The sequence below is a fragment of the Oncorhynchus keta genome, chromosome 33 (genome assembly GCF_023373465.1).
Source record: "Oncorhynchus keta strain PuntledgeMale-10-30-2019 chromosome 33, Oket_V2, whole genome shotgun sequence".
Classification (NCBI taxonomy): Eukaryota; Metazoa; Chordata; class Actinopteri; order Salmoniformes; family Salmonidae; genus Oncorhynchus; species Oncorhynchus keta.
In genome coordinates this window covers 5,955,275-5,979,630 of record NC_068453.1, presented here as the reverse complement: position 1 = coordinate 5,979,630, position 24,356 = coordinate 5,955,275, and the positions used below count along the sequence as shown (strand labels likewise).

At 42.8% G+C, this 24,356-nt stretch overlaps 1 protein-coding gene across 2 annotated transcripts in view; it reads right to left on the bottom strand.

Moving 5' to 3' along the window:
- il17rel (interleukin 17 receptor E-like) overlaps positions 1-18,850 on the bottom strand; it is a 43,226-nt gene extending 24,376 nt beyond the window's left edge. Inside the window, exons 1-9 of one of the 2 annotated variants that reach the window (XR_008088954.1) lie at positions 18,511-18,850; positions 9,963-9,990; positions 9,302-9,448; positions 5,892-6,001; positions 5,494-5,608; positions 4,809-4,853; positions 4,040-4,182; positions 1,967-2,038; positions 71-125 (exon numbers count right to left, since the gene is read on the bottom strand). Coding sequence is in view for 1 of the 2 variants with exons in the window: in XM_035748485.2 (XP_035604378.1) it covers positions 71-125; positions 1,967-2,038; positions 4,040-4,182; positions 4,809-4,853; positions 5,494-5,608; positions 5,892-6,001; positions 9,302-9,448; positions 9,963-9,990; positions 18,511-18,612 (817 nt within the window). In the remaining variant the exon portion in view is untranslated. The remainder of the gene's footprint in view (positions 1-70; positions 126-1,966; positions 2,039-4,039; positions 4,183-4,808; positions 4,854-5,493; positions 5,609-5,891; positions 6,002-9,301; positions 9,449-9,962; positions 9,991-18,510) is intronic. The other variant, XM_035748485.2, reaches the window with a different exon arrangement.
- Between the last annotated feature and the right edge of the window lie 5,506 nt (positions 18,851-24,356).

Below are 24,356 nucleotides of genomic sequence, written 5' to 3'. Positions count from 1 at the left end.
CAATGCACTGACAATCTTGCAAATTTCACAATCAACCAATTAATAAAACATGAAATTGAAGGACACTCACTGTCTCTGAAGGGAAAGACTTGAACTCTGGGTGCATCAGAGGTGGCAGACCAGCCCTGTGGGATAAATATATACAGTGCATTCAGAAAGTATTCAGACCCCTTGACTTTTTCCGCATTGTTACGTTACAGCCTTATTATAAAATGTATTAAATAAATCATCCTCATCAATCTACACACAATACCCCATAATGACAAAGCGTAAACAGGTTTATAGAAATGTTTGCAAATGTATAAACAATATAAACTTATTTGAATAAGTACTCCGACCCTTTGCTATGAGACTCGAAATTGAGCTCAGGCACATCCTGTTTCCATTGATCATGCTCCCGAGTGGCGCAGTGCATCTCAGTGCAAGAGGTGTTACTGCAGTCCCTGGTTGGAATCCAGGCTGCATCACATCCGGACGTGATTGGGAGTCCCATAGTGAGGCGCACAATTGGCCCAGTGTAGTATGGGTTTAATTTTAAAAATCGTCCTTGAGATGTTTCTACAACTTGATTGGAGTCCACCTGTGGTAAATTAAATTGATTGGACATGATTTGGAAAGGCACACACCTGTTTATAAAAGGTCCCACAGTTGACAGTCCATATCAGAGCAAAAACCAAGGCATGAGGTCGAAGGAAATGGCCGTAGAGCTCCGAGACAGGATTGTGTCGAGGTACAGATCTGGGGAAAGGTATAAAAAATGTTCTGCAGCATTGAAGGTCCCTGAGAACACAGTGGCCTCCATCATTCTGAAATGTAAGACGTTTGGAACCACCAAGACTCTTCCTAGAGCTGGCTGCTCAGCCAAACTGAGCAGTCGGGGGAGAAGGGCCTTCGTCAGGGAGGTGACCAAGAACCTGATGGTCACTCTGACAGAGCCTCTGTGGAGATATGAAAACCTTTCAGAAGGACAACAATCTCTGCAGCACTCTACCAATCAGGCCTTTATGGTAGAGTGGCCAGAAGAAAAAGCATATGAAGGGCCCACTTGAAGTTTTCCAAAAGGCACCAAAAGACTCATCACCATGAGAAACAAGATTCTCTGGTCTGATGAAACCAAGATTGAACTCTTTGGCCTGAATGCCAAGTGTCACATCTTCACCATCCCTATGGTGAAGCATTGTGGTTGCAGCATCATGCTGTGGGGATGTTTTTCAGCAACAAGGACTTTGAGACTAGTCAGGATCGAGGGAAAGATGAGCAGAGCAGAGTACAGCAAGATCCTTGATGAAAACTTGCTCAGGACCTCAGACGGGCGAAGGTTTACCTTCCAACAGGACAAAGACCCTAAGAACAAGGCCAAGGCAATGCAGGAGTGGCTTCGGGACAAGTCTCTTAATGTCTTTGAGTGGCCCAGCCAGAGCCCGGACTTGAAGCTGATCTAACATCTCTTGAGAGACCTGAAAATAGCTGGGAAGCAACGCTCCCCATCCAGCCTGACAGAGCTTGGGATTATCTGCAGAGAAGATTGGGAGAAACTCCCCAAATACAGGTGTGCCAAGCTATTAGCATCATACCCAAGAACACTCAAGGCTGTAATCGCTGCCAAACGTGCTTCAACAAAGTACTGAGTAAAAGGTCTGGATACTTGTTTAAATGTAATATTTTTGAAGTTAAAAGAAAAAAAAAATTCAGCAATTTCTAAAAACCTTTTTTTGCTTTGTCATTATGGGGTATTGTATCTAGATGGATGAAGGAAAACATCAATATAATCAATTTTAGAATAAGGCTGTAACGTAACAAAATGTGAAAAAAGTCCACGGGTCTTTCGAATGCACTGTAACACCACAATTCCCACAATACAGTCCAGATCGTCATAGACATTTGATTACATAAAGGTCAAACAAAATGATCTAACAAGAAGATGAAGATTGACCTAACTAGATAATGATCAGTTAAAAATCTTTACCTCGATGCAGAGACAGGGCAAAGGTGTAGAATACTGCAGAGTAGTATTCTTCAGCACATCCTCCTTTCTGATCTGCAGAGAGGGAGGGAACAAGGGTCAGACCTGGGTTCAAACATTATTTGACATACTAGTCTACCTGGAGTGCCCAGATGGGCCTGGTTTGCAAATTTGCCACTATTACAAATGAAGTTGGAAGTTTACATACACTTAGGTTGGAGTCATTAACTCTACCACTCCATAAATGTCTTATTAACAAACTATAGTTTTGGCAAGTCGGTTAGGACATATACGTTGTGCATGACACAGGTAATTTTACAAATAATTGTTTCCAGACAGATTATTTCACTTATAATTCACTGTATCACAAGTGGGACAGACGTTTACATACACTAAGTTGACTGTGCATTTAAACAGCTTGGAAAATTCCAGAAAATTATGTCATGGTTTTAGAAGCTTCTTTTGACATTGTTTGAGTCAATTGGAGGGTGTACCTGTGGATGTATTTCAAGGCCTACCATCAAACTCAGTGCCTCATTGCTTGACATCATGGGAAAATCAAAAGCAATCAGAAAACAAATTGGTTGAACCAAAAAGTCTTGTTCATCCTTGGGAGCAATTTCCAAATGCCTGAAGGTACCACCTTCATCTGTACAAACAGTACAAGCAAGTATAAACACCATGGGACCACATATCCATCATACCGCTCAGGAAGGAGACGCGTTCTGTCTCCTAGAGATCAACATACTTTGGTGCGAAAAGTGCAAATCAATCCCAGAACAACAGCAAAGGACATTGTGAAGATGCTGGAGGAAACCGCAATAAAAAAAAGCCAGACTACGGTTTGCAACTGCACATGGGGACAAAGATTGTACTTTTTGGAGAAATGTCCTCTGGTCTGATGAAACAAAAATAGAACGGTTTGGCCATAATGACCAATGTTGTGTTTGGAGGAAAAATGGGGAGGCTTGCAAGCCGAAGAACACCATCCCAACCGTGAAGCATGGGGGTGGCAGCATCATGTTGTGGGGGTGCTTTGCTGCAGGAGGGACTGGTGCACTTCACAAAATTGATGGCATCATGAGGTAGGGAAATTATGTGGATATATTGAAGCAACATCTCAAGACATCAGTCAGGAAGTTAAAAGCTTAGTCGCAAATGGGTCTTCCAAATGGACAATGACCCTAAGCATACTTCCAAAGTTGTGGCAAAATGGCTTAAGGACAACAAAGTCAAGTTATTGGAGTGACCATCACAAAGTCCTGACCTCAATCCAATAGAAAATGTGTGGGCAGAACTGAAAAGGTGTGTGCGAGCAAGGAGGCCTAAAAACCTGACTCAGTTACACCAAGCTCAAATTCACCCAACTTATTGTGGGAAGCTTGTGGAAGGCTACCTGAAACGTTTGACCCAAGTTCAACAATTTAAAAGCAACGCTCCCAAATACCAATTGAGTGTATGTAAACTTCTGACCCACTGGAAATGTGATGAAAGAAATAAAAGCTGAAATAAATCATTCTCTCTACTATTATTCTGACATTTTCACATTCTTAAAATAAGGTGGAGATCCTAACTGACCTAAGACAGGGAATTTTTACTAGGATAAAATGTCATGAATTGTGAAAAACTGAGTTTAAATGTATTTGGCTAAGGTGTATGTAAACTTCCGATTTCAACTGTATATTGGTTCCATTGTGCAAGGCAAGCTCAATCAAGCCCAGGTAAAGTACTTCATTTCAAATGGCATTTGAATCCAGGGTCTGATCGAGTATAACACAACTGATTTATGATGCCTGTCTCATACCATCTGGTTGAGGCATTTTTATGACCTTCCTCTTCCCTCTGTTACTATCAGAGTATGCACAAAGTGTTCACTATCACCTCTTTTACAACACTTACTGGCAGTGGGAGGAGTGCCTCAACATTATCAGTGCCTAGCCTGGAATCCACACACTGCTTTCATTGCACTGAGTGAAACAATAGTGAAATATACATTATGGATTCCAGGCGAACCAGGGTCTCACAATTTGAACATTAACGTTTACTCTTTAAGGTCTCCATCTCCTGGAATCTTACCAGTGCGTTGGCCCCTGTGTCTCTACAGGTGTAGTCTTTTCTGTGACACAGTCTCAGGTGATAGTCTTTATCCTCCAACATGTCTGAGACAGACACAGCCAGCTCCTTTCTGTCTGAGTCCACAGTGTACGCTAGCCTCCCAGCTGTCATAGGACACAGTCAGTCAGTAATCACACAGTCAAGGGAAATGGATGCACTGCCAATATCTGTAGGCTGATTGGTACACAAGGAAACGCAGAATTAGTATGCTGTTGTCGGGTTTGGCGAGGCAAAAATGTAGCCTTGTTGAACGCAGAAATAGTCTGTCATTGTAACCCATGCTAGACTGACATGATGACTCCTTGCTGTCCCCAGTCCACCTGACTGTGCTGCTGCTCCAGTTTCAACTGTTCTGCCTTATTATTATTCGACCATGCTGGTCATTTATGAACATTTGAACATCTTGGCCATGTTCTGTTATAATCTCCACCTGGCACAGCCAGAAGAGGACTGGCCACCCCACATAGTCTGGTTCCTCTCTAGGTTTCTTCCTAGGTTTTGGCCTTTCTATGGGAGTTTTTCCTAGCCACCGTGCTTCTACACCTGCATTGCTTGCTGTTTGGGGTTTTAGGCTGGGTTTCTGTACAGCACTTTGAGATATCAGCTGATGTACGAAGGGCTATATAAATATGTTTGATTTGATTTGATTTGATTTGCTAAGGGATATCTAGAGTGATTCAATTGTCGTGAACTATAGAACAATAGAGAAATAAAAATCTAGCAAACTTACTGATGCATTCTGGAATGTTACTCCGAAGATCTCTGCTGCTACATTCTGAAATATAGTTTAAAACCAAGTTAAGGTTTGTTCTCTGTAAAACAAACAATGCTTCGACATATGATCATTGTGTATGCACATTGAGTAAGAGCATGACTACCCTGCTGATCATGCTGGTCTATGCTGTTTTGCTCAGCAGGGTAGTGTGACTTTCGGTTAGGAAATGAGGGTTTTATGACATTTAAAGTGTTTCTGCATTAGACATTTGCTGACTCACTAGTTTTGCTTATGAACGCCTGCAGTGTCAGTTTACTCACCCAACTCAATAGCTCTTAAATAATCAAAGTACAGTCAGGTTTAACCAACATGATCCACTGGGAATCTGTGTGTGCAAGATGCTGAAATGGCGATTTCAATCAATCGGTTGATATTATGGCCACCTAATCATCTCCTTCATTCCTAATTGGCATATATCCTCACCTCTACACCATGCTAGCTGATGTGTAGTGAGCGTTCTGGCACAAGATGGTTGCAGTGAATCACCCGTGAGTGCCACACATTGTTGCTGGAAGAGGTATGTTTCCCCCGTATTATGTAAAGCGCTTTGAGTACCTCAGTTAGTAGAAAGGCTCTATATAAATCCAATCCATTATTAGTATGATTATCATTCACCATTGATCACGGTCCTCATCCTCACCTGGGACTTGGTAAGTGCTTGTCCAGGTGACTCCACAGTAGCTTGGATTTGTCTTTAGAGTGACGTGAACGTATTGACCTGGCCACACCTCAGAGCAGTCATTCTGAACCTCCAACTTGAGAAAGAGAGAAGGAAAAGAAACAAATAAACATACCAGCCATTACAAGTGTTCTTAAAGCCAGATCCATATCTGTTCCTATCAATAGAGAAGTGTTTTTGTTGCCACAAGCACACATTAAAGTACAGAAATGTTTTGCTTGGCTTTTGATTAACAAAGTGTAATGTTCACACACAAAAAAAATATCTGACTGTACCTGTTGTCCCTCCAGTCTCTCTGTAGTAGTGTGTAGTAGTTTGTAGTATGGTAGGGTGCATGGTGTGGTAGTGTACTACTGTACCTGCTGTCCCTCCAGTCTCTCTCTGGCTACTCTGGGGAAGCTGACGAGCCTACAGATTTCCAACATCATCCCTGCGGTGACAGTGCATATGGAGACGCCATGGATGTGCTCTGAGGAATAGTAGCATTAAAGAAATCACGAGAATGCAAGCTATACAGGGTCAGTACAAGTATCATAATTACATATGTGTGTGTGTGTGTCAGGGTTGGGCTCAATTCAAATAGAATGCAGTCAATTCAGGAAGTAAACAATTCAGGAAGTAAACAAATATGACATTTCAATAATCAAAAAAGTTATTCTCAATAAATTGAAAAGTATAAATAATTTATTTAAAACCTTTTTAGATGTCAGAAATTGTTCATATTTCAATTTTAGCACTTCCTGAATTGGCTGCCTTCAACCTGTGTGTGTGTGTGAGCGTACGTGCATGTCACATGCGCTACAGGAAGCAGCGTGACCCTGAATCAAAGGTCCAGATAAGATATTATCGCAGGGGTTTCCCCCCTCAGGCCACCATCTCGCTCTCAGCTGTACAGAACTGACTATGGAAGTACACACTATGGCTCCGTTCATAGTGGTCTATCTGGTTTCAGTGGTATGCCGTTTTCACAACATAGGTTGCATTCCAAAAACTTCACAGAAACACCCTCTCCCCCCTCAGCTCTCAAATTAAGTGGACACTTCTGATGACATGCTATGACATGCTATGTCTGACGAGCTTACACTTGCAGGGCAAGGGGCGAGGGAGGAAGGAATTTTGTTTTTTAAATGGACCACCTTCGCCAGGAAATGTGTCACTCGTTAGATTGCGTTTCCAGCCACTGGTAGCTTGTGGGTGCTTTTTATGCGCTACAGTCAATAATGATTGCATGTCTATTTATATTAACTATATAATTATTCATATATGCCTACTGTATGAATTAGCTGACTAACGTTAGCCTGCCTAGCTGGAACCTCTGAAGAAGGAAAATGTTTTATTTCTACAATTTCCAAAAGCTAACCAAACAAAAACATGATTACTTTTACGAGAAGTGTTTGTGCATTAGTAGCACAATTTCTAAATGGTTTACATTTGTTTTTAAATTACACTTGAATGTTGACTCCATATTGACATTCAGGTTTTACGTGTTGGCTGACTTTAATTAGCGGATGTACAAACATTGCAGTTTGAACATAATTATACACTTGCAAACTCCATTAAAAATGAAGGCTAATTGACTGTTCTCTCTGCTACCACATAGCAAGCGGTACCAGAGCACCAAGTCTAGGTCCTAGAGGTTTCTAAACAGCTTCTACCCCCAAGCCATATGACTCCTGAATATCTAATCAAATGGCTACCCAGACTATTTGCATTAATTCCCACCCCCCATTTGAACGGTTCAGCCGACCTTTAACCCTCCATTACTGTCTACAAGACTATTGCAGCTCTGTGGATGTAACATTTATTGACAATTTTGATACCTTCTGGAAACAAAGCTTATGTTGTAAATAGGATGGGATCCACCCAAATCATTCAGATCCCAGATCCTTCCACAGCATTTTAAGGCTGCGTTGAGACAATTACTTATCAATGATCCAAGCCCAGCTCATTTATCCCTACCATTGTGCCGCTGAGTTGTCATAATGCTTCAGCAAATGTACATTATGCCAGCGGTGTTGGAAGGCACAATGTAAGTAACCTAATTGATGTCCCTCTTACTGCTCTGAATGCCTCTGCTGATCCCACAGGCTTTGTATGCGGTAATCATGTGCCTATGAACAAGAGTGATACTGTTAGCACTGACGGTGTGCCAAGGTAGGAAGTACACTGTGTGCAGCACTAACACAAATAACATGAGCATGTCTACCTCTGATAAGCTTCCCAGTAAGCAATAAAAACAATCAAGCATCCCAGAAAAGTGCTAAAAATAGCCCACGTTAGCACATATACAGTGGGGCAAAAAAGTATTTAGTCAGCCACCAATGTTCTCCCACTTAAAAATATGAGAGATGCCTGTAATTTTCATCATAGGGACACTTCAACTATGACAGACAAAATTAGAAAAATAAATCCAGAAAATCACATTGTAGGATTTTTAATGAATTTATTTGCAAATTATGGTGGAAAATAAGTATTTGGTCACCTACAAACAAGCAAGATTTCTGGCTCTCACAGACCTGTAACTTCTTCTTTAAGAGGCTCCTCTTGTCCTCCACTCGTTACCTGTATTAATGGCATCTGTTTGAACTTGTTATCAGTATAAAAGACACCTGTCCACAACCTCAAACAGTCACACTCCAAACTCCACTATGGCCAAGACCAAACGGGGGGACCTAGTGAATGACCTGCAGAGAGCTGGGACCAAAGTAACAAAGCCTACCATCAGTAACACACTACGTCGCCAGGGACTCAAATCCTGCAGTGCCAGACGTGTCCCCCTGCTTAAGCCAGTACATGTCCAGACCCGTCTGAAGTTTGCTAGAGAGCATTTGGATGATCCAGAAGAAGATTGGGAGAATGTCATATGGTCAGATGAAACCAAAATATAACTTTTTGGTAAAAACTCAACTCGTCGTGTTTGGAAGACAAAGAATGCTGAGTTGCATCCAAAGAACACCATACCTACTGTGAAGCATGGGGGTGGAAACAACATCAGGGCTGTTTTTCTGCAAAGGGACCAGGACGACTGATCCGTGTAAAGGAAAGAATGAATGGGGCCATGTATCGTGAGATTTTAAGGGAAAACCTCCTTCCATCAGCAAGGGCATTGAAGATGAAACGTGACAATGATCCCAAACACACCGCCCGGGCAACGAAGGAGTGGCTTCGTAAGAAGCATTTCAAGGTCCTGGAGTGGCCTAGCCAGTCTCCAGATCTCAACCCCATAGAAAATCTTTGGAGGGAGTTGAAAGTCTGTGTTGCCCAGCAACAGCCCCAAAACATCACTGCTCTAGAGGAGATCTGCATGGAGGAATGGGCCAAAATACCAGCAACAGTGTGTGAAAACCTTGTGAAGACTTACAGAAAACATTTGACCTCTGTCATTGCCAACAAAGGGAATATAACAAAGTATTGAGAAACTTTTGTTATTGACCAAATACTTATTTTCCACCATAATTTGCAAATAAATTCATTAAAAACCTACAATGTGATTTTCTGGATTTTATTTTCTCAAGTGTGCCTATGATGAAAATTACAGGCCACTCTCATCGTTTTAAGTGGGAGAACTTGCACAATTGGTGGCTGACTAAATACTTTTTTGTCCAACTGTAGCTTAATAAACAAGGTTCATGAAATCAATAATTTACTAGCAACAGCTGACATTCATATTCTGACACCCTCTGAAACTCTCTTAGATAATACATTTGATGTTACAGTGGTAGCAATGAGGTGTGATGAGGTGTGAGGGGAAACAGAGAGCCCAACCTACCACTGAGCTGAAGAGCAGTGTGAACTCGAAAGTGAAGAGAGCACTTCTGTTTCCCCTCACACCTCATCACTGTGGACAGGCTGACGTTGTGGAAGACAACACTGGTGTTGAGGCCTGCTTTCTGGGTCCTGCATGGGGCAAAGGAATCTGTATGGGGAAACAGGAGGTTAAAGTCAGTGGATGTATTCAATTTCAAGCTTTTTTCCATAATAAATTCATTTGAAATCTTACTCACATTCAAAATAGCTAAACTTTCAGGACAAATGTATACAAATATACAACAACCAGCAATATTCAACAGCCAGCAATGTAATGAGAAGAAAGGAGTCAACTCTACTCATACCTCATGCGAAAGCCCTGACTACTACCTTATCAGATGATAGATATCAAATCAAATGTTTGTCTACTTGGACTATGACTATTGTACTGTATGGGGGGTCCATGCTTCAATGAACAAACCTGCAAAAGTTGTATCACTCAGACCACCCATACCTCAAACATTTGAACTGGATCCTTGTATTGTAAATGTATTTCAGACATCAATTTATATCTGATCACAGGACCCATCAGAGATTTACCATAGTGTCATTGTCAACACAATCAAGCACACACACAGAGTATAACAACATTGTTTGTAATGGGTGTATTGTAATGCACTCACAGTGGGTTTTACTTTTGCAATGGAGGCCCTGCAGAGAGAAGATGAAAGACAATGTAAGATATTTATTTATGCAATTGATATACACTTTATACTACTTATACACATTATACACTTAACAGAGTACTCACAACCCCAGCTGTGCAGTACAACAACAAAAAACAAGCCCAGCTGGCCACTATTCCGGCTATCAATTCTATGGAGAGAGCACGTTTTTGTAACATTACCCGTAATGTTCCCCTAATGTTGGATTGTCCAGTTTTCCATTAGTTAGGGGTATATTATGTAAGCAAAAACCTTCTGAGAATCTTTTTAGCATGTTTGTGTTTGTGTGAACATTCCCTCAAACAGAATAGATCTAGAATGTGGTTACAATGTTCTCAGAATATACAACAATGTTCTAGACGCGTTTCGTGGGAAGTTTCAGGAACATTTGCGTCCAGTTTTCTAAGGGTTAGGAGAATAATGCAGGAACATTTGTGTATCAGCTGTCAGGACATCGCCTGATTGTCCCAAAGAAAAGTTCTCCCCCCGAAAAATGTAATTACACATTGTTGCTGTTGCCAAGCCCATCAAGGCCCTGATTGGTGAACCACTGATATTTTTTGTCTGTTGGCAAGGTTATGGATACTGACACACACAATTCTATTCTGCCCTACAAAGACCAAAATGCACTAAATAGGAATTTGGTTTTAAAATCTTTGATCTGTTGTATTGGCCAGGTACAGTATATTATCTGATAAATGTGGTATGTAGTTTCCTGACACAAGAACAAGCCAGTTGATCAGAATGCATCATGGTATCAGAAATTGCGGTCTGTCTAGAAATACAAATATTTTGAAGTCAGGGGAGTCATCCTACTCTCACATTCTTAGCAATATATGTTAATGTCATTATTTGGCAACAGTTACAACACACCCATCTGATCTAATTAAAATGGGTTTCTCCTTCTAGATAGATAAGCATCTAAAAGAAAACTCTTGTCTTTTTGAAATCCACACCACATGTAGAACAAACGTGTCTGATTAGGAATCCCATCGGCTTTCATCACTGCATTTCTAGCGTCATACACACCTTGACACACCTGTATTTGGGGAGTTTCTCCCACTCGTCTCCGCATATAATATCAACCTCTGTCAGGGTGGATGGGAAGCGTTGCTGCACAGCTTTTTTCAGGTCTTTCCAGAGATGTTTGATCGGTTTCAAGTCCGTGCTCTGGCGGGGGCATTCAGAAACTTGGCAGGACATTCAGAAACTTGTCCCGAAGCCACTCCTGCGTTGTTTTGGCTGTGTGCTTAGCCTCTCTGGGATAGGGGGCGGTATTTTCACGTCCAGATGAAAGTGTGCCCAAAGTAAACTGATACTCAGGCCCGGAAGCTAGGATATGCATATTATTAGTAGATTTGGATAGGGAACACTCTGAAGTTTCTAAAACTATTTGAATAAAGTCTGTGAGTATAACAGAACTGATTTGGCAGGCGAAACCCCGAGCACAATCCATCCAGGGAAAACATTTCTTGAGGTTAATCTGTTTTCCATTGGTTCTCTATGGCAAGCCCGTTTTAATAGAAAAATGCCTGCAGTTCCTATAGCTTCCACTAGATGTCAACAGTCTTTAGAAATTGGTTGATGTTTTTCTTTTGAGAAATGATGGAGTAGCCCTGTTATTTTCCTGTGTCACTCCAGGTGCACTGTAATGTTTTGGTGCGTGCGACCTGGAACGTGCTTCACTTTGTTTTCATCCGGTATTGAACGCAGTTTATTTTATCTATTTATTTACGTAAAAAAATACCTAAAGTTGTATTAGGAAAGTTTGAAATGTTTGGACAAAGATTACAGGTAACTTATGAGATATTTTGTAGTCATGTAGTGCGAGTTGGAACCAGTGTTTTTCTGGATCAAACGCGCCAAATAAATTGACATTTTGGGTTTATAACGACGGAATTAATCGAACAAAAGGACCATTTGTGATGTTTATGGGACATAGTGCCAACAGGAGAAGCTCGTCAAAGGTAAGGCAATAATTATACCTTTATTTCTGAGTTTCGTGTCGTGCCTGGCTGGTTGAATTATGATTGTCCTTCTTTGTTTGATGGGGTGCTGTCCTCAGAAAATAGCATGGTTTGCTTTCGCGGTAAAGACTTTTTTGAAATCTGACACTGCGGCTGGATAAACAACAAGTGTAGCTTTAATTTGGTGTATTGCATGTGTGATTTCATGAAAGTTTAATATTTGTTGTAATTTAATTTGGATTTGGCGCTCTGCCATTTCCCCCGGATGTTGTCAAATCGATTCCGCTAAATGGATTTGATCCATAAGAAGCTTTTAGGGTCATTGTCCTGTTGGAAGGTGAACCTTCACCCCCAGTCTCAGGTCCTGAGCACTCTGGAGCAAGTTTTCATCAAGGATCTCGCTGTACTTTGCTCCGTTCATCTTTCCCTCAAATTCTGACTAGTCTCTCAGTCCCTGTTGCTGAAAAACATTACCACAGCATGATGCTGCCACCACCATGCTTCACTGTAGGGATGGTGCCAGGTTTCCTCCAGACGTGACGCTTGGCATTCAGGCAAGGAGTTCAATTTTGGTTTGATCAGACCAGAGAGTCTTTAGGTGCCTTTTGGCAAACTCTGAGCGGGCTGTCATATGCCTTTTACTGAGGAGTGGCTTCCGTCTGGCCACTCTACCATAAAAGCCTGATTGGTGGAGTGTTGCAGAAATGGTTGTCCTTCTGGAAGGTTCTCCCATCTAGACAGAGGAACTCTGGAGCTCTGTCAGTGACCATCAGGTTCTTGGTCACCTTCCTAACCGAAGCCCTTCTCCTCCGATTGTTCAGTTTGGCTGGGCAGCCAGCTCTTGGTGGAGTCTTGATGGTTCTAAACTTCTTCCATTTTAGAATGACAGAGGCCACTGTGTTGTTGGGGACCTTCAATGCTGCAGAAATGTTTTGGTACCCTTCCTCAGATCTGTGCCTCGACACAGTCGTGTCTTGGAGGTCTACGGAATATTCCTTCGACCTTGGGGCTTGGTTTTTGCTTTGACATGGACTGTCAACTGGGACCTTATATAGATAGGTGTGTGCATTTCCAAATCATGTCCAATCAATAGAATGTGCCACGTGTTCTCCAATCAAGTTGTAGAAACATCTCAAGGATTATCAATGGAAACAGGATGCAACTGAGCTCAATTTCCGGTCTCATAGCAAAGGGTCTGAATACTTATGTAAATCCAATTGGCATAATAATAAAAAATCCCCATCAAAATCAGTCAGTTTAAGCTACAGATATGTTTTTTTGCATGGGCTGCATCTCAATCTATAACCCCTGCCAATAGCCTGGTCTCATAAACTAGACGTAAAATCCGGGACACTCAAATTAGTATGATACGTTACATTTGGTATGGTTACATAAGACAGGTGGTTACTTAAGGCAAAAATTAAAGTAGGATGGATGGGTGTGTGGATAATGGGAACGTCTAGCAACACAAAGATTGTGAGTTCAAATCTGATCACAGATAACTTTTGCCTTTTAGGTCATTAGCAACTTTGCAACTACTTTCTACTTGTTAGCTACATTGCAACTAAACTCAGCAAAAAAAGAAACATCCCTTTTTCAGGACCCTGTTTTTCAAAGATAATTTGTACAAATCCAAATAACTTCATTGTAAAGGGTTTAAACACTGTTTCCCATGCTTGTTCATTGAAACCATAAACATTAATTAATTATTTAAAATTAATGAACATGCACCTGTGGAACGGTCATTAAGACACTAACAGCTTACAGATGGTAGGCAATGAAGGTCACAGTTATGAAAACTTAAGACACTAAAGAGGCCTTTCTACTGACTCTGAAGAACACCAAAAGAAAGATGCCCAGTGTCCCTGCTCATCTGTGTGAATGTGCCTTAGGCATTATGCAAGGAGGCATGAGGACTGCAGATGTGGCCAGGGCAATAAATTGCAATGTCCGTACTGTGAGATGCCTAAGACAGCGCTACAGGTAGACAGGAACGGACAGCTGATTGTCCTCGCAGTGGCAGACCACATGTAAGAACACCTGGACAGGATCTGTACATCCGAACATCACACCTATGGGACAGGTACAGGATGGCATCAACAACTGCCCGAGTTACACCAATAATGCACAATCCCTCCATCAGTGCTCAGACTAACTGCAATAGGCTGAGAGAGGCTGGACTGAGGGCTTGTAGGCCTGTTGTAAGGCAGGTCCTCACCAGACATCACCGGCAACAACGTCACCTATGGGCACAAACCCCTCGTCGCTGGACCAGACTGGACTGGCAAAAAGCGCCCTATACTGACGAGTCACGATTTTGTCTCAGATTCGCGTTTATCGTCGAAGGAATGAACGTTACACCGAGGCCTGTACTCTGGAGTGGGATCAATTTGGAGGTGGAGTGGCCATCATGGTCTGGGGTGGTGTGTCACAGCATCTGAGTGAGCTTGTTGTCATTGCAGGCAATCTCAACGCTGTGCGTTAGAGGGAAGACATCCTCCTCCCCCACGCTTGGATTGCGTCCTACCTGACAGGTCGCTCCTACCAGGTGGCGTGGCGAGAATCTGTCTCCTCACCACGCGCTCTCACCACTGGTGTCCCCCAGGGCTCTGTTCTAGGCCCTCTCTTATTCTCGCTATACACCAAGTCACTTGGCTCTGTCATAACCTCACATGGTCTCTCCTATCATTGCTATGCAGACGACACACAATTAATCTTCTCCTTTCCCCCTTCTGATGACCAGGTGGCGAATCGCATCTCTGCATGTCTGGCAGACATATCAGTGTGGATGACGGATCACCACCTCAAGCTGAACCTCAGCAAGACGGAGCTCCTCTTCCTCCCGGGGAAGGACTGCCCGTTCCATGATCTCGCCATCACGGTTGACAACTCCATTGTGTCCTCCTCCCAGAGCGCTAAGAACCTTGGCGTGATCCTGGACAACACCCTGTCGTTCTCAACTAACATCAAGGCGGTGTCCCGTTCCTGTAGGTTCATGCTCTACAACATCCGCAGAGTACGACCCTGCCTCACACAGGAAGCGGCGCAGGTCCTAATCCAGGCACTTGTCATCTCCCGTCTTGATTACTGCAACTCGCTGTTGGCTGGGCTCCCTGCCTGTGCCATTAAACCCCTACAACTCATCCAGAACGCCGCAGCCCGTCTGGTGTTCAACCTTCCCAAGTTCTCTCACGTCACCCCGCTCCTCCGCTCTCTCCACTGGCTTCCAGTTGAAGCTCGCATCCGCTACAAGACCATGGTGCTTGCCTACGGAGCTGTGAGGGGAACGGCACCTCAGTACCTCCAGGCTCTGATCAGGCCCTACACCCAAACAAGGGCACTGCGTTCATCCACCTCTGGCCTGCTCGCCTCCCTACCACTGAGGAAGTACAGTTCCCGCTCAGCCCAGTCAAAACTGTTCGCTGCTCTGGCCCCCAATGGTGGAACAAACTCCCTCACGACGCCAGGACAGCGGAGTCAATCACCACCTTCCGGAGACACCTGAAACCCCACCTCTTCAAGGAATACCTAGGATAGGGTAAGTAATCCTTCTCACCCCCCCCCCCCCTAAAAAGATTTAGATGCACTACTGTAAAGTGGCTGTTCCACTGGATGTCATAAGGTGTATGCACCAATTTGTAAGTCGCTCTGGATAAGAGCGTCTGCTAAATGACTTAAATGTAAATGTAAATGTAATGTGGTACCCTTCTTGCAGGCTCATCCTGACATGACCCTCCAGCATGACAATGCCACCAGCCATACTGCTCGTTTTGTGTGTGATCTCCTGCAAGACAGGAATATCAGTGTTCTGCCATGGCCAGCGAAGAGCCTGGATCTCAATCTCATTAAGCACGTCTGGGACCTGTTGGATCGGAGGGTGAGGGTTAGGGCCATTCCCTCCCAGAAATGTCTGGGAACTTGCAGGTGCCTTGGTGGAAGAGTGGGGTAACATCTCACAGCAATAACTGGCAAATCTGGTGCAGTCCACGAGGAGGAGATGCACTGCAGTACTTAATGCAGCTGGTGGCCACACCAGATACTGACTGTTACGTTTGATTTTGATCCCTCCTTTTTTCAGGGACACATTATTCCATTTCTGTTAGTCACATGTCTGTGGAACTTGTTCAGTTTATGTCTCAGTTGTTGAATCTTGTTATGTTCATACAAATATTTACACATGTTAAGTTTACTGAAAATAAACGCAGTTGACAGTGAGAGGACGTTTATTTTTTGCTGAATTTACATAGCATGTTAGCTAACCCTTCCCCTAACCCTTTAACCAAACTTCTAAACTCTAACCCCTAACCCTCAACCCTAGCCTAGCTAACGTGAGCCAACTAGCTAACTTTATCCATCTAGCTAGAATTTGTAACATATCATACGTTTTTCAAATTAGTAACATATGGAACATTTACTAATTAGAAAGTATTGTACATTTTGCAAATTGCAATTCGTAACATATAATACAAAATGGTTGATGGACATTTGCTAATTAATACATAACATTTTAAATGTAACATATCATACTAAATGAGGTCGCTCAGATTTACATAATATAATAATACGAAATGCTCAGAGACCAGCATCTGCTGTGAAAGTTGGCAGAGCTTAAAGTGGTGTTTTTCAGACCATGAAACTCGGTCTTCTCACGAAAACGTCTGTAGCATCCGAATGGAAATACCCCTCTATGGAACGATGAGACTCTCACAAACACGATGGTGTTCTCAGTTTTGGTCTACAACTCTCACAAGCATCACGGGACTCGTCTGAAGTCCGTACAGCCTATCTGCATACTTCTGTCTGTAGCGTCCGAACAGTTTGGGCTACACACTAATATGACCCCTCTATTGAAAGGTGAGTCTCTCACAAACACATACACGTCAGTTGTTTCGCTCCGAGACTAGTCTGAAGGTAGCTGACCAAATTCAATATTTCATCGGATTATTGTTTTCAATATTTTTTAATAGCTTAATGGTTCCAGAGGAGGCTGGTGGGAGGGGATATAGGAGGAGGGGCTCATTGTAACAGATGGAATGGAATTAATGGAACGGAGTCAAATGTGATTTCCATATGTTTGATGTGTTTCATTTATTCCATTCAAGCCATTACAATGAGCCTGTCTTCCTATAGCTCCTCCCATCAGCCTCTGATGCGAACACAGGCAGAAAGTATCAAGGCTAACAGAGGAGTATACTACAAAGCAGGATCAATGAGTTAGCCAGATAACATTGACAAGCAACCAGAAATAACTATTTTATAGCTCATATTCTTGATGATGAATGTTGGGATCACAAAATCAACCAAATTTGCTAGCGGTGCTAATACAGATGTAGGATCTTAATTTGATCCAGTTTACAGCTACAGTAGAGCAGGAAAATAGTCCTGCAGCAACAGGAACTTTCAATTATTATATGGATTGTAATTCATGGAATTTTTTGTAGCGGTTGATTGACATTTTTCATTTGGGCAAAACCAGTCTGACATTTTAAAGTGGAAATTCTGAAATTTAGGAGCCTTTTTAAACCTTGAATACAGTACAAGTCTGCATTTCATGGAAAGTTCTCAGCAACAGAAGAGGGATGAAAATTAAGATCCTACATGTTGTAGCTCTTAAAATACTGCATGTGATTTTTCAAAGTTAAATACTTTTGAAAATAATTTTACACACTTCATATCTGATTCTGGGATTAGTCATTAAAGTTCAGAATGGAGTATATATTTCATATAAATATATCATATCCAGATTTTAAATAACACAGCTACCCTTTCAAAGCCTCCCGCGACCCAATTTGGGTCTCCAACCACCCGTTAAGAATCTATCCAGTGCGTGATATAGGGTCGTATTGTAATCGTTAAACTACATCACAATATTGACGTTTCAAATGGTCAACACACCTAAGTGATAACTCTTCATGTCCGACACTCAGCCACTGTGTTTCACTGTATTAAATGTAAACGTTCAGTAAGAGTATAGTCAGAGCCACTGCCAAATGAAGTGATGAACTCTAATGGTGTAGCAACTCTACACAATCATTATAATCCTTTACTTTGTTTGGTTGCCATGGTTTCTCGGAATATATGGGGAATGTGATGTCAAGGTTCAATTACGTGCAAGAGGGAAAATATGATACACTGATAATATAATAATAATAATATATGCCATTTAGCAGACGCTTTTATCCAAAGCGACTTACAGTCATGTGTGCATACATTCTACGTATGGGTGGTCCCGGGAATCGAACCCACTACCCTGGCGTTACAAGCGCCATGCTCTACCAACTGTGCTACAGAAGGATACTACTATGATACTACAACCTATTGGTCACGGTATGACAAACACTACTCTCACTTCTGATTATTGTCAACAGTACAGTATGCTCTGTTTGTAGTTAAGCTGTAGTCAGTTTGTAGAAGCAATAGTAATAATATTAGCAGTAGTGTTCAAAGTGAAAGCAGCTATGCTGCTCATAGACACTTGAGAAGTGTTTGAAACAGAAACAGTGTTACCTCAGAAAGATACAGGAAGGGTGATTTCCTACCTTGGAGCATCTGGTTTTACATTCCTGGATCCTCTCCATTCCTTCCCCTTGGGCCAGAGAGAGCCCATAGAGAGACACCATCAATATAGTAGTTAAAATCATCTTCACTCCCAGTCCTGCGACCTAACTACAGTGCTGAAGTCTGTTCAAAGTTTGGTTGGGAAATGTCTTCTTTCAGGTATGCTGGTTTGGTATTGTACTCTAGCTGTGTGAGGCAGGTGGCTGGTCTGTAGCTAACCCTGTCTGTCACTGTGCCTGTTCCAGTAAGGGATGGTTGTAGTGTAGTAGATGGTTCACAGACAAGAGAGACAAAAGCCCCACATATGACAAGTAGGGCGATGATTGCATTTTAAATAGAGGGAAATCTAGAGCCTGCCCACAAGGCTCTCTCCCTCTCCCTCTCTTTCTCTCTCTCTCTCTCTCTCTCTCTCTCTCTCTCTCTCTCTCTCTCTCTCTCTCTCTCTCTTTCAGTTATTCTTAACCACTTAATTGTTTGAAATCTGTTTTCTTATAAACATTTCAAGACACTCTAGGCATTGCCCAGGTATATTGACGAGAGCTTAAGACAATATTGTGCAATGTATCAAGGTGGGGCAGCTTTTAGTCTTTTTTTTCTGTCAGCAGAATTATTTCCTTCGGGTTCCTAAAGAAAGTATTTCCTTTGGAGTCAGATATTTTATGGGCTACATGCAGTAGCTAGTATTAGTACTGCTATGTGTACTTAGTCCAAAATATGTTATAGTATTGCTATTGTAAGAAAATCAAACATACAGTAACTCATCATACAACAAAAATATAGATTGTAATTTGTCCATGAAATGTAATGTTTATGCATTGCCGTTATGAATAGACAGGTGCAGATTATGCAGATTATGAATAGACATAATCTGCACGAGAGGAATATGTCATGTTTGTGAAGGAAGTGATCTGTGGAGTGTGGAAACATCCTACACAGTACACATACAGTACCTACACTGCACTGTATCAATGTTGCTATGTCCACAGTAATCTCAGTTAACCCAGAACTAAAATGTTGCGTAATTTGTACTTTTTATGTTTACGTATTCTGTCCACGAGAGATTGTCTGCAGTGCCATTTTGCCATTTCACAACAAATGTTTGTATCATAGAGGAAAATGCCTGTTACATCCTGAGACACCTGTTTTACCTGTAGGTTTAGTATAGAGCACATTTATAGAAAAGAGCGCAAAAAGGTCCTCCCGAGTGGCGCAGCTGTCTAACGCACTGCATCGTAGTGCATGAGGCGTCACTACAGACCCTGGTTCGATCCTGGGCTGGGTCGTAGCTGGTCGAGACCGGGAGACCCATGAAGCGGTGCAAAATTGTCCAGCGTCGTCTGGGTTAGGGGAGGGTTTGGCCAGCTGGGATGTCCTTGTCCCATGGTGCTATAGCAACTCCTGTGGTGGGCCGGGCGCATGCTGACATGGTCACCAGTGAAACAGTGTTTCCTCCGACACATTGGTGCAGCTGACTTCCGGGTTAAGCGAGCAGTGTGTCAAGAAGCAGTGTGGCTTGGCAGGGTTGTGTTTCGGAGGATGCATGACTCTCGATCTTCATCTCTCCTGAGTCCATACGGGAGTTGCAGTGATGGGACAAAACCATAACTACCAATTAGGGGGTAAATGTAATGTAAACATGTATTAAAGAAAAGAGAGGAAAAGATGGTCCTAGTACACAGGACTGTATTGGTTGCTGTGTGCAACTTGACAGGAAAGACCACCGAAAAACTGAAGTTTCTAAAGAGCAAACCAATTATCTTCCATTATTGAAATGCCACCATCAATCAGAACCATATCCAGAGATATATGGCTCTGGCTACCATTGATTTACATCTGAAGTTTCATCGTCATGGAAGGCTTTGATGAGATAAACTTATCTCAGACAGTGAGTCATACAAATGTTCTCGTAACACATTCACAATCAAACCCTTTAAAAAAGGAACATTTGTCAATAAACAACATGTCGATGTGTGCCTGTTGCCATGGTGAGAATGACGCATTTTCTTTATTCAACCATAAAGCCCCCATGGCAGCTGCTGACAGAAATGAAAACATTTCAAAATACCTGCAGAAGATGCACCCGGGCTATATTCAAACATCTGTAGCATAGTTTTAGTGCAGCCAGCCATACAGTTAAAAATGGAAGAAAGAATGAAAAACCCGAAAGCGAAAGAGAAAAAGAAAAAAGGGACCCTCTTTGAACTTCTGAAGGAAATCCCATGTTTCTGATGCTTGGAAAAGAGATAAGATGTTGACATGTCCTCACAGGTGCAGTTGTATGGGCTATCCCCGTGTACCCAGGAGCAATATATTACTGGAAGTTGATGTTCTTCTCTAGCCTTAAAATCAAATCAAATTTTATTGGTCACGTACACATGGTTAGCAGGTGTTATTGCGAAGGCAGTGAAATGCTTGTGCTTCTAGTTCCGACAGTGCAGCAATATCAACAAGTAATCTAACAATTCCACAACAACTACCTAATACACACAAATCTAAGTAAAGGGATGGAATAGGAATATGTACATATAAATATATGAATGAGCAATGACAGAGCGGCATAGGCAAGATGCAATAGATGGTATGAAATACAAATCAAATCAAATTTGATTTGTCACCTGCGCCGAATACAACAGGTATTCGACCTATGACCTTACAGTCAAATGCTCACTTACAAGCCCTTAACCAACAATGATTTAAGACGTTCCGAAAAAATTAAATAAAAACAAGTAGAAAATAGAAAATAAAAGTAACAAATAATTAAACCGCAGCAGTAAAATAACAAACGGGGCTATACGCAGGTAGTACCAGTACAGAGTCAATATGCGGGGGCACCGGTAGGTCGAGGTAATTGAGGTAATATGTACATGTGGGTAGAGTTAGAGTGACTATGTATAGATTATAAACAGAGAGTAGCAGCAGCGTAAAAGAATGGTCTGCGTAGCCCTTTGATTAGCTGTTCAGGAGTCTTATGGTTTGGGGGTAGAAGCTGTTAAGAAGCCGCTTGCCATGGGGTAGCAGAGAGAACAGTCTATGACTAGGGTGGCTGGAGTTTTTGACAACTTTTAGGGCCTTCCTCTGACATCATTATTAAAGTGGCATTAAATAAAGTGACAAGTGATCAATTTGTTAGAGTGGGCAATGATTTCAAGTCTGTATGTAGGCAGCAGCCTCTCTCTGTTAGAGATGGCTGTTTAACAGTTTGATGGCCTTGAGATAGAAGCTATTTTTCAATCTCTCTGTCCCAGCTTTGATGCACCTGTACTGACCTTGCCTTCTGGATTGTAGTGGGGTGAACAAGCAGTGGCTGAGGTGGTTGTTGTCCTTGATCTTTTTGGCCTTCCTGTGACATTGAGTGCTGTAGCTGTCCTGTAGAGCAGGTAGTTTGCCCACGGTGATGCGTTGTGCAGACTGCACTACTCTCTGGAGAGCCCTGCGGTTGTGGGCGGTGCAGTTTCCAAACCAGGCGGTGACACAGCCCGACAGGATGCTCTCAATTGTGCGTCTGTAAAGGTTTGTGAGGATTTTAAGCCTCCTGAGGTTGAACAGCCTTCTGTTGCGCCTTCTTCACCACACTGTCTGTGTGGGTGGACCATTTCAGTTTGTCCATGATGTGTACGCTGAGGAACTTAAATCTTTCCACCTTCTCCACTGCTGTCCCGACGATGTGGATAGGGGGGGGGGGCTCCCTCTCCTGTTTCCTGAAGTCCAAGATCATCTTCTTTGTTTTGTTGACAATGAGTGAGAGGTAGTTTTCCTGACACCACACTCTGAGTGACCTCTCCTCCTCGCTATAGGCTGTCTCGTCATTGTTGGTGATCAAGCCTACTACTGTTGTGTCGTCTGCAAACTTGATGATCGAGTTGGAGGTGTGCATGGCCACACAGTCACGGGTGAACAGGGAGTACAGGAGGGGGCTGAGCATGCACCCTTGTGGGGCCCCAATGTTGAGGATCAGCAAAGTGGGGATGTTGTTTCCTACCTTCGCCACCTGGGGGCGGCCTGTCAGGAGGCCCAATCGCGCAGGGCAGAGTTGAGACCCAGGGCCTCAAGCTTGATGATGAGGTTGCAGTGTACTGTGGTGTTGAATACTGAGCTGTAGTCAATAAACAGCTTTCTTATGTAGGTATTCCTCTTGTCCAGATGGGATAGGGCAGTGTGATGGCAATTGCATCATCTGTGGACCTATTGGGGCGGTATGCAAATTGCGGTGTGTCTAGTGTGACAGGTAAGGTGGAGGTGATATGATCCTTCACTAGTCTCTCAAAGCACATCATGATGACAGAGGTGAGTGCTACGGGGCGATAGTCATTCAGTTCAGTTACCTTTGCCTTCATAGGTACAAGAACAACGGTGGCCATTTCGAAGCATGTAGGGACAGAAGACCGGGATAGGGAGAGATTGAATATGTCCGTAAACACACCAGCCAGCTGGTCTGCGCATGCTCTGAGCACGCGGCTAGGGATGCCGTCTGGGCCTGCAGCCTTGCGAGAGTAAACACGTTTAAATGTCTTACTCACGACGGCCAGGAAGGAGGAGAGCCCACAGTCCTTGGTAGTGGGCCGCGTCGGTGGCACAGTGCTATCCTCAAGGCGGGCAAGTAGGTGTTTAGTTTGTCTCGAAGCAAGATGTCGGAGTCTGTGACTGATTTTCTTTTTGTAGTCTGTGATTGTCTGTAGAACCTGCCACCATACGTCTTGTGTCTGAGCCATTGAATTGCGACTCCACCTTCTCCATGTACTGACATTTCGCTTGTTTGATTGCCTTGCGGAGGGAATAACTACACTGGTTCACGCTTTCAGTTTTGCCTAAATGCTGCCATATATCCACGGTTTCTGGTTAGGGTAGGTTTTAATAGTCACAGTGGGTACAACATTTCCTATGCACATCCTTATCAACTCACTCACCGAATCAGCATATAAATCTATATTATTCTCTGAGGCTACCCTGAACATTTCCCAGTCCGAATGATCAAAACAATTTTGAAGCATGGATTCCGATTGGTCAGACGAGCGTTGGAATGGTCATTGTCACTGGTACATCCTGTTTGAGTTTCTGCCTATAGGAGTGGAGAAGCAAAATAGAGTAGTGGTCAGATTTGCCAAATGGAGGGCGGGGAGGGCCTTGTATGCATTGCGAAAGTTAGAGTAGCAGTGATCCAGTGTTTTGCCAGCCCAGGTACTACAATGAATATGCTAATAGAATTTAGGTAGCTTCGTTCTCAAATTTGCATTGTGTAAAATCCACAGCTACAATAAATGCAGCCTCAGGATATATGGTTTCCAGTTTTCATAAAGTCCAGTGCAGTTCCTTGAGGGTCGTTGTGGTATCAGCTTGAGGGGAGATATACATGGCTGTGACAATAACCGACAAGAATTATCTTGGGAGATAATACGGTCAGCATTTGTTTGTAAGGAATTCTAGGTCAGGTGAACAGAAGGACTTGAGTTCCTGTATGTTGTTACAATTACACCATGATCCGTTACTCATGAAACATACACCCCCACCCTTCTTCTTCCCAGACAGATGTTTATTCCTGTTGGCACGACGAACAAAGAATCCCGGTGGCTGTATCGACTCCAACAGCATGTCCCCAGAGAGCCATGTTTCCGTGAAACAGAGTATGTTTCAATCCCGGAAGTCTCTCTGCAAAGCAACCCTTGCCCTAAATTAGTCAATAGCATAAGTGACGTAATTAATAGCATGTAATGATGTTGGGAAGAGAGACAGATAAGAGGTTGTCAGACAGGTCCTTGTTTTATTTGTTTTTATGATCTCATATAATTATGGTGAATGGGAAAATTGCATGTGTGAGACCATTGAACCCATT